The sequence below is a fragment of the Cupressus sempervirens genome, chromosome 6 (assembly GCF_028749045.1).
Source record: "Cupressus sempervirens isolate cs-2001-9-10 chromosome 6, ASM2874904v1, whole genome shotgun sequence".
Taxonomy (NCBI): Eukaryota; Viridiplantae; Streptophyta; class Pinopsida; order Cupressales; family Cupressaceae; genus Cupressus; species Cupressus sempervirens.
The window spans coordinates 96158685-96170393 of NC_143123.1; the positions used below are offsets into that span (position 1 = coordinate 96158685).

General features: G+C 35.2%; 1 protein-coding gene across 1 annotated transcript; it reads left to right on the forward strand.

Annotated features, from left to right (window-relative positions):
* Positions 1-3055: 3055 nt before the first annotated feature.
* CHB3 (DNA-binding family protein) lies at positions 3056-11072 on the forward strand. The gene is made up of 10 exons (XM_089786906.1): positions 3056-3673; positions 5408-5973; positions 7069-7653; positions 7836-8002; positions 8131-8342; positions 8470-8601; positions 8712-9061; positions 9139-9635; positions 9772-10531; positions 10658-11072. Exons 1-8 carry the CDS (start codon positions 3187-3189, stop codon positions 9568-9570), a joined length of 2931 nt encoding a protein of 976 aa, XP_089643032.1. The 5' UTR covers positions 3056-3186; the 3' UTR covers positions 9571-9635; positions 9772-10531; positions 10658-11072.
* Positions 11073-11709: the final 637 nt, after the last annotated feature.

Genomic DNA, 11709 nt, shown 5'->3' on the forward strand with positions numbered 1-11709 from the left:
AAGCTATTGCTTTATGGACTTTTAATTTTTATTTTGTAAGTTTGTGTGTTCAATTTTCGGTATACACTGTTTGATTATGGTGTTGAGCTTGTGTCCTTATATTGATTCTATGTTTTATATTTCAAATATTTTTGTCGCTCCAACACAAGCTAGATTACACATTACTTGTGCACTCATTTTGATAATTCTACATTTTTTTTTATTGGCTTACTTATCTTTATTAGAATGAAAAAAGAAGGTCACCTTCAAGTGCTCTTGCAATAAGCCTGATTATGTGAAGTTACTTTTTTTACACCCATTTTTTCTTGAAGTTGATGAAAGATCAACCCCATAGCTCCTAAGAATCACCTACATGCAAACATTTGTCACAGAAAGAGAGAAGCAAAAAGCTATGGAGGCTGGAATTCTCAGATCCATAGATGAGACATTCTTGATGAGCAAAAAGATAAATTGTTATAATAAAAAGTGAATGAATAAATTACAAAGAGATCAATCCTTATAAATGAGATCAAAACCCCAACATGAATCTAACATAGGTTGCATGATAATAATTAATAAAAGGATTAATTATTATATGCCCAAAGTTTAGTTTAAGTGAACTAGAGATAATAAGTGGCTTAATAATTAAATCAATATGATTTAATTAATAAGAAAATGCTTTATTCCTCTAACATTTTTTTATGTACAACACTTTAAATGTTCCATTTCTTCAATGCGTGACAAGTACTGTCACTTATATGAATTATAACATATTACCTTCTAGAAGTTTAGACTAAATAGAGAAGATTTATAGTTTCAAATACTACATTTTTATGTATATTTCCATACATTATAATGGTACACTTTTTCAAGACCCAAAAAATATGAACACTATTAGATACTACTATATAACAACTTCTTTGTGGAATGATACATATTTGTAGACCTACTTGTTCAATTAAACTTTCAAATCAAACCCTATTAAGAGACCCTTCTAGTTCCATTTTTATTATTAGCTCTTCTCATAGGCAGGAATACTATTGCATCCATTAGATGCAACTAATAACTATAAAATATATTAGTTTAACCAATAAGATTCAAGTATTTTTTTTAAGGTTCTAAGTTTTTTATAAAGTTTTCACATTTTTATTATTTTTTGAAATGGATAAAAGCTATTTAACTAAAATCACATTGACTCTCACTAATAATAGTAGGGGAGAAAATTAATTTTTGAAACCAAAAAATAAAGAAAAATTTAAAGCTCTAACTTTTAGCATTAATTGTGCAATTAATATAATTAAACATATCATAAAAGATGATGTGACACTACATTTATTTTATCATTTCAAGAATTTCAATATTTAAATTCTTTATAAAGTTTGAACATTTTTATTTCTTTTTTTGAAAAATAAGAATAGTATTTAATTGAAATTTTATTGGGTCTTACTAAATAGTAATGGAGAAATTTAATTTTTAAAACTAAAAATCAATTAAAATTTAAAATTCTAACTTTTTGTATTAATTGTGCAATTAATATAATTATTATAAAAGATATGTCATGCCATACTTTACCTTACCATTAGTCAAATTAATAATAATACAATGCACTAACTCATAAAATTTTGATTCATTTTGTCCTTAAAGCATTATCTTTTAAAAGAATTAAAAGTAATAAAAACTAAATAATGCAACAAAGAATTTTACAATCTAAAAACTAAATAATATTACAAAGAATTATAAAATGGTAGTTATTGCACACACAATTATGTTTATTATTTATGTATTTAAAATTTAAAATATCTTATATCATTTTTGAGTGTCAAGTTGTTGATTAAATGTTTAATAGTGTAAAAGATGTCAATTGATTGTAGTTTTTTTTAGACAAAGAATTTTTTGATGTTAAATATTTGTAAAAAATGTATTTTTGCTCGGTAATTTTCAATTTCTCTAGTTTTTTAATCATATAATTCTTTCTTTTAGGATAAACAATTGGTTTTTGATTTCTTACAATGCAAACATGCTAAAAATAAAATAAAATTTATTGTATTACAAACTCGAAGACACAAAGAATAAGCAATTTAAATTGTGGATATCTTTTCTATATGTAGAATTTAGTTATAACATGTTTATGCTTTTGTTGGAGTTTTGGTTGGTATTGTTTAACAATGCACAAGATCTCAATGATCCATTTGTTCACAACACATTACAAGACATTTATGACAACTTTATAATTGCATTCAAACTAATATTGTAGAAATTTTATTTATTAGCTCAAGACTTCTCATGAAAAAATCAATAATGCAAAAAATGTGTCGCCTTGTAATGTATGCGTGATTTTTTTTAGTGAAATTGAACAACATTTCTTGAGGGCTTATGAAGACGCTTTCAAGTCTCAAAACTCTTGAAGTTAAAGAATTTCATTTTGTTCTAAAATTGTTATACACTTTTTGAGTTTTCCAATTTTACAGCTTCTTGTAACTTTTTTTGTAAAGGTATTGATGTTAAAATTCCAATGACACAAAGAAGTAATTTTGCACTTGGTAAGAGCTATAACTTATCTACTCGCATTCAACTACAAACAGTAATGCAAAATGTAATTCTTTATGTTTCTTCACTGTCTTTAGTTCTTAAATTTTATGTCCAATTACTATTAACTTTAATACGGTTTAAAGATGGTTCAACCTCTAAAAGATCAAAGGATATTAAGAATGTTGTTCTAATACATTTTGCATTCCTTCAAATTAAAAAGTTTATTCCCCTATCTCAACTTTTCCTTGCCACACTCTACAATACTATATCATAACACATATGACAGGAACTATGATGCTTTGCGTCTCTTGTTTATTATTTATTTGGTATTGTTTCACAAATCTATAAAAACCCACTTTAAATATGCAACTTAGAAGTGTCCTAAAACTTTTAGCTTTCTTATTATGTTTATTATTTATTTACTCTAGACTACCTTTAACTTTTCTAGCCTAGGTGGCAATAATATATTAGCCAAAACATATATATGATATCATGATTGATTGAATCATATTAATTAATTAACAAAAATTCGTCACTGTTTTAAAGCAACGAAGAAGACAGATCGAGAGAGAATAGGAAGGAGCTCAAATGGGCAATTATATTTTCCAAATAGTTAAGCATGGTGTTAATTGCCGGTAAATATCGAAAGAGAGAGAAACAAATATAAATTCTTATAGAATGATGGATGTCCATTATACGCCTTCATTCAGTAGGTGTTGTTTGTGGGAGAAGGGCATGGATGAACCCATGGAGGATGGATCAACAGCTCCTGCAGCAGGAGGGAACATTGAAACATCAGAGGTCCCGGAAGGCTTAAGGAGGAGGGTTTCCCTTAAGAGGAAAAACAGCGCGTCTTCGTCAACACCATCTAAGCGCCTCGCCAAAGACAGGTCTCCACTGCCACCCCTACACAATGGGGGTGTCAAAACTAGGCAATCACCCATTAAAATGGCTATTGCCCAACATAAGGCACCCATTATATCATACCCTGTTAAAAGTGATGAAACCCAGATGGTTACTCTAGCTGCTAAACCACTGATTGTTGGTGGAGATTCGAAGCAGGAGGATGAGAGAATGGATCAAGCAATTGCTGCTGTAGCTAGTATGGAGTTAAGTGAGGAGGTTCTTAAAGATGAGAACGCCCACATAGTGCCTACCCCTGCTGGTAAGCTTTGTTTCTTTGTTTTAGCCATTTTAGGGTAGACTTTGTAAAGATACGGCTCCTCAAGGGGCATAGCTGGTTTGTTGAATTGTAGGATGGGATTGTAGAAAATAGGGTTTGTGTGCAAATTAGTGGTATAGACTTGCCAATTGTAGGTCACAAGTTCTAGTCCCATAGAACTCAAGGATATCCTCTTATGGGTTTCAGGAAGAGGAAACGTCTACGTAGTCGCTACCTCTTTTACAGAGACCCATAAGCCACATTTGCACCAACACAAACATGTAGAATCTGCACAATGATTATATCCATGTCCACATAGTAATAGCCATTCAAGATAAAGACATACGCAAGTGGACGGCCCTACTTCATAACCAGACCACCACATACAAATAGCTGTGCAGAATGGTCGTATGCATTCTGCCGATGTCTTTGTACTAAGAGCAGCTATTTCACATGCATTTACGCACATCTCAGTATACTTATTGAACCCTATGTTCAAACAGCTTGCACAAAGGGCAGCTATTTCACTGGCATATATACACACAGCTCTGCATCTTGATCACAACCTACTCTTACTTTGGAAAGCAAACAGCATTTTGTGCAGTGAGTGTATTCACACACTCACATAGTAATATACTTTTCACAATTTATCCACAGACATAACTTTTCGCTACATTGATCACACTATATATGTACAGCCGCACATTCGGAGGTTCTGCATAGTGGCAATCCCCACACCCAAATAGTCAAGGGAAATTGAAGGACCTGTACTTGATGCATGTCAAATAGTGCAAAGGACAACTTAGCATAGAGTGCGCCTACCATTGGATTATCCTGTAATTGCCAGTTAATCACAGAGTCGTAGAATATGTATATGATTGCCCATCTAACAGTGCAGAGCTTTGCATATCGACCACATCCAATCTAAGTGCAAACATTTCTGTAGAGTTCTCCATGCACATGGAAAGCTCTGTTTTCAAACACAGACACACACAAAGAACTTTGTATTTTGACTACAAAATTTTGCATCGACAATCACTGCACAATACATTTGTCTTGCACTCACCAACATTGAGGACTTCTCAAACCCAAATTCCTTCATACTGACCCCATGGTCGCTTGTATTAGTATAGGGAAAGCCTTCTTCCAACCTACACATAAATCCACATACACATAGAGCTTGACACGATGATATGATCTTGGAGATATTCTTAGTTCTTGGGCTGTTATACTGTTAAATTTTGAGTGTTTTTGATGAGCAATTCGCAAATCCATCTTATTGAAACAAATTTTTCATAAAATAGACCCAGCTTTCAAATGCGACTGTGATTGGTCTCACCTCTAAATTGCTTATGCCCGCCTATCTGGTCTCATATATTTTTAAGTGCATGCACCTGACAATTGTGACCCTGGACATTGAAGACCTTGTCACTTGCAGTAATTTCTCTAGTCCAATGGTAAATGGATTCTAGTGTTAGCCTATTATGATAATTTTATATATTTGACATATTTAAGAGCTAAAAATGGATTCTGGTGTTAGCCTATTAGGATAATTTAATATATTTGACATATTTAAGAGCTAAAAATGGATTCTAGTGCTAGCCTGTTAGGACAATTTAATATATTTGACATATTTAAGAGCTCATGATTTTTAATGCTGTGTTGAATGTACCTGGATGTACAAAATTCATTTTAGTTGTTTGAAGGAGCTTAAATTATTGTACTTTTTTATTGCAGGTTGGTTTTCCTGGACAAGGATACATACCTTGGAGAAGCGAGTATTAGCTTCGTTTTTTAATGGGAAGTCTAAAACCCGGAACCCTGATATGTATTTAGAAATACGGAATTCTATCATGAAACGATACCACAAGAATCCACATAAGCAAATTGTTCTGACAGATTTGTCCGATATAGTTTCAGAAGACACCGATGCAGTTCGTGAGATCATGGTCTTTTTGGACCACTGGGGCTTGATAAATTTTCGGCCTTTTCCAAGCTGCAAACAAGATGGTCCTATTGCTAAGGAAGATTTAGATTCTTCTACAGAGAAGACTAAAGATGAAATTGACAAAACTGCATTGGCAGCTTCAGTACTAGAAAAAATGTATTGTTTTGAAAAGGTCAGTTCCAGGTCTCGGAAGAAGACTTCTGCAGCTACCCCATCTGTTTCAATGCCAACCCCTGTTCTTACTGAAGCTGCAATTCCAGATGTTTTGGTTGGACCTCAAGGACCTGCAGTTGAATATCATTGCAATTCTTGTCAAGCTGATTGCTCCACAAAACGTTACCACTGCCAGAAGCAGGTGTGTTGGTGAACATTCTTTAACTGTATTTTTTTTTTGAGAACTTTTTACGTACACCATGTCCTACGCTTTATGCATGCTCTCACAAAATGTACAAGATGCTGCTTTATCTTGTTTCTTCTCTTTAAAGGGGCAAAATGCCTTCCAACTTTAGGGGCTGTCTATCTTCTTGAGTTGTAAACTGCTGATCATGATACATGAAGAAAGCTTTAGAGTTTAAACTTAACTCACAACAGTAATAGAATCTTTGAGAAATGGAATTATAAATTGAACATTGCACACGAGTCAATCTATCTAAACTGGATTCTCCAGATAACACCAAGATACTCCTAACCTCTTGTGGATACAGTAGCACAAGCTTGAAGTATTAAGACATAAGAGAGAATGGGCAATCTTTGCCAATATATAAACTATATATAACTGCATGAACTTTGAGTATGACTTGGAGCTTCCCACAGACCAAATATAATCTCTTCATAATCATGTAGTGATCTGTGAAATCTTACAACCACATTCATCAAGGATATTAAATGCTATCCTTTTTAAAGGCACACTACCCATTTGAGGATATATAGCTATTTCCTAAAGGTTAGGAACCAAAGAGGCTTTAAAGTTCAAATCCCAACTCTATCTAGCCCAGAAATGAAACTTTTCACTCTAACAGATACTTTCAATCAAATATCCTCCTTTCAAATTAAATATGTAAACATAATAATAGGATGTGTACATTCTTGGTGGCCCTAATAGGCTAAGACAAAAGGCTGGGGATTATATTGTGGGTTTAACACTATATACACAAGATTTGTTGTGCATATGAAACACTGTATATGCTTTTCCACATGGTTAGTGTGAATCTGGATTGTTCTGTAGAGCACAAATGACGTGGTGGATAAACATGGGTCCTTTTTTATATTTTGGAGTAAGAGATGGTAGAGTTGTTATCTTTCTGTCATTTTGGGATTTTTTAGCATTTCAGGTCATCTACTTCATAACACTTCTCAAGTTTACTGAATGATAAAAATGATTATGGCTACTATCATAACTTAAGTGCTTGATAATATGCAAATTTGTATTAACCATTTGTTGTTATGCCAGGCAGATTTTGATTTATGTTCAGAGTGCTTCAGTGCTGAGAAGTTTGGAGCAGGTATGGCATCAACAGATTTTATACTTATGGAACCTATGAATGAGAGAACAGGTGTTAGTGGTGGCAGTTGGACAGACCAAGAGACTTTGCTTCTTCTTGAAGCTCTAGAACTTTATGGTGACAACTGGAATGAAATTGCTGAACATGTGGCTACAAAATCCAAAGCTCAGTGTATTTTACATTTTATAAAGCTTCCAATAGAAGATCCTTTTTTGGAGGATAAAGACATGCCTGACACAATCATCCAGGGCAGCCTAGAAACAGTGTCAGGAAACAAAGAGTTAATAATTGCCTCTTCTCAGAGCAATTCAGAAAGCCCCATTGCTAAAAGCTCTAGTAGTGATGAGCTACCTGGGGTTTCTAAAAGTGACGATGCTAAGTCAAAACAGGTAGATGAAGGTCAACCTTCTGAAAAGATAGTTGAAAATGATGCGGTTAAAGCAGTCATAGCTGCTTTCCAGGCTGTTGGTGCGTTATCGGGTTCTGAGGAGTCACTGTCATTTGCAGAAGCTGGAAACCCTGTTATGGCATTGGTAAGATGAATAATTTTTTTCCACAGAGATTTCTTTTGCTCACCCTGGATATACAATTGCCGATTATGTATTGCCAAATCCATCCTTCTGACCATTTTCTGGTTGTTCCTGGATGTTAGGGCATTTTTTTGCATTCATATTTTACTAAATGAAGAGAAGCTCATCTACTGTCTTGTTTGTAGGTGGCATTTCTTGCTGCCATGGTGGGACGAGAATTAGCTGCAGCTTCAGCTCAGAGTGCATTGAAGGCAATGCAAGATAATACACCTGCCATGCAGCTTGCTGCAAAGCATTGTTTTAGGCTGGGAGATCCTTTAGTTGATAGCAGGGATGAGAACACAGATTCAAGGTAGGTAATGTGTTGACAGACACTAACAAGTTTGATAATAAGTGCTGTATGCTTTGTGATAACTCGATATCCATGGATGTAAGGTGAAGGAGTTGAAATGATAGCAGAGTTCTTGACGACGTTGACAGGCCGGACGCACAGGAACTGGAAAATGAACTTGTCTCTATGGAGCATGACAAAAGCCCAGATGAGGACCCCCCTAAGAAAGTAGATGAATCTAGTATGTCTGATGCTTTAAAAGAAACAGAAACTTTGGAGGCATCAGCTTCCGTTCAAGAGTCCCAAGTTGGAACTGGAAGTCCAAATTCAACAATGACAAATGGGGAAAATCAAAATACAGGTTATAATCTCTCATCTGTACTAATACATGTACTATATATGTGCAGACTTAACTTCACCTATATATAATGGCTATCCTAATAATTGACATCGATTTTGTTTTTCTCATGGCATCACTTGTATTACAGGAAAAGCTAATCCTGAACAACCATGCAGTGCAAGTGGAGAAAAGACTGATATTAGTCAGTTAACTTTAATCACTTGTATTACAGGAAAAGCTGATCCCGAACAAGCATGCAGTGCAAGTGGAGAAAAGACTGGTATTAGTCAATTAACTTTAATAGCTTACCAATACAACATATGTGATGCAGGGCATGAATTTCTGTTATTTGCTGACAGTGAATGGTATATTTATATGACATTTTTACAGGTAAAGCTGATCATGAACAAATTTGTAGCCCAAATGAGAAGAAATGTCCCGAGGATTCAATGGAGGTTGAAGATTCTCATACTATGGGCACAGAGAAAAGTGCTAATGAGAAGGAATGTCCTGAAAATTTAGTTGTTCTGGAAGATTCTCACTGTTTAGACAATCCAAAGTCTAAAACTGAGGAAAAATGTGTTGAAGATTCAGCAGATGTGGAAGATGCCAATCGTGTAGAAAAGATGAAGCATGCTGCTATTACTGTGCTTTCTGGAGCTGCAGTGAAGGCCAAACTTCTTGCAGACCAGGAGGAGGAGCATATACAACAGCTTGTGACTGAAGTCATCAATAATGAGGTATTGACTCTGATTATTGATTTATATATCTTGTTTTTGGAAGTATTTGTTATATTCATAGTTCCAATTTTCTGCAGTTGAAAAAATTGGATATCAAACTGAGACACTTCCGGGAGCTTGAGAGTGCACTTGTTAAGGCACGACAGCAAATTGAAAGTGAAAAACAAAGGTTACTCATGGAACAAGCAAATCTTGTGGCTGCCCGTTATGGCTTTGCTGGAGCACAACCAAGATCCAGTTCACTGCCTTCAGCAATCAGCAATCCATCTACAGTTGCATTGGGCCGATTTCCCTTGGGAGGTGGTTTGAGGTCTATAACTAATACCAATGCTGGGACAGCAAGACCACCTGTATTTACTTTGCCCCAAATTAGAAATCTCACTCCTCCAGCATTTCCGTCAATTAGTGCACCTGCAACAAGTTCTACTGCTGGAGCTACCTGTCAAACTTCAGATCCTCAAGAGGCCATGCCACCACAGGGTACAAGTTTACATTCTGGCTTCCAATAATGACAGTCTTAATCATGTGTATTGCCTGCCTGAGAGAATATTTTCTGAAGGAAATTTCACGATGAGTAAGTCCCTGCTGTGACTAAACTAGTTTTTGTAGAGCTCAGTTCACTCTGTGTAAAAAATGTTATATAATTTATCTTTTTATTCTGATACCTTCTATGTCATGCCTGAATGTAAGTTGATTTGTTTTATTGGCAGGCAATGATGTGGCATGATCGAATTATATTTGAAGTACAATCTGTACTGAATATAATTCTGCTCTACACACGAATGAATTTCAAGTAATTATTGAGCCTCACTGCTTTTCCAATACTATATTGCCTGGATCTTGTAATTCAACTCAATTTCTCATGAATAACGGCTATCCATTGCTGGGGATTTACCAGCTGATTAACGCATTAGATATAGTAATTCTCTTGATTGAAATGTATGCATTCCAAGGATACATGTACTGAGACGCATGAAAGGAATAGGTGAGGTTTTTCAATTTTCCAGCATTATGGAATTAAAAGTGTTGACCATTTATTCTTAGGACCAAGTTCCAGGGAGCAATGTGTAAAAACTGAATCCTTTGATTATGGTATAGATATTCAAGAGGGAGATCGACTGCAATGACGTGTACCATTATTTAAAATTTTGTAGACAACAACAGCTGCTGTAGGCATTGAGCTTGTAGCAAGAATTATTGATGATTACCTTTTGTAGGTTCATCGGCTTAATTTCTTTGGCCTTCTTTTGGATATGCACATCTGCAATGACTCTTTGCACCCGGAAGTAGTACGACTTGAATTATACTAACCTGCATTCTCAGAGGGCTGCAGGGGGGCTTGTTTTCCTTTTTGTCAGGTGCTTCTGGTGATAGATTTTGGACCTAAAGGGCATGCCTAGCTGAAATGCTAATGAAATCGGAAGTAATTTTATGGATTAGATATTGGCATGCATTGCCACTAAGCATAAGGTTTGTGTTTTTCTTGTTATAAGTGCATTCCTGTTGTCATCAGAAAGAATACACATTTAATAATGCTTTCCTAAAAATATCATGTTCAAGACTGTTGCAAATACTCAACTCCCCTGTTCATTGCAGATGGGACAGAAGCTGAAATTGCATGTTCATGAGTAACTCCTCCAGCTGTCACAGTTTCAGCTTTGTTGGCAATATTTAACTTCATGCATTAAACTTATTGGTCGAGTTTACCATGTTCAATGTACAAAGCAAGTCTTGTAATGATGTTGACTATTTTAGATGATCTCGTGTTATTTTTGTTAGCTGCTGATTCCCTTCTCTTGCATTTGCTTCCTCACTGTTACTGGTGGTGATGTACATTGCAAACATCAACCTCCATGCTCTTTTTGGAATAAAAGCTCAGTGGCATTATAAGCAATGTTTCTGAGTTTTCAGCATGTGGAGACATGGGGAGAAGGTTTCAGATATGGCAAAACATTTCCCAAGTTTCGGGGACAATAGGGAACGGTTATTGAAAAAATCTCATCATTGGCAATGATACTTCTCCCTCATTTGTTTTTTAGCAATTTTTTTCTTTGAAAAGTTAATGTCACATTTTTACAAACCAAATGGTGAACATCCCTTCCAAGCCCCTAGTCCCCGGGACATCAAATCAAATGGAGAACATCCCTTCACATTTTTACAAACCAAATGGTGAAAATCCCTTCCAAGCCCCTAGTCCCCGGGACATCAAACCAAATGGAGAACATCCCTTCCAAGTTCCTAGTCCCCAAGACATCAAACCAAATGGAGAACATCCCTTCCAAGTCCCCAAGACCTTGGGACATCAAGGGCATTGGTGACATGACATGGACAAATTGGGATGTCTTCCTTTGGAACTTTCATTAATCTTAGTACGAATCTTGGTTATTTTGATGCTGATTTTTTTAAAACATTATTGAATTGTATCACAGACCATTAGGGGAAGTTTGCCAATAGCCATTATATCCAATTTGCTTAGAGCATAAACTATACATTGGATTTTGATGGTGTTTTTTCGTTGTCTTTGAATGTGAGTCAAGTAGTAAAAATCTATTTTACGACTTCTAGATATTAATGATGCTCCTTGTAGAATTTGTTAAATTTCCAAAGGGTCAAAATGTGGTCGTTCCATAGTGTCAACCGATGCCTGT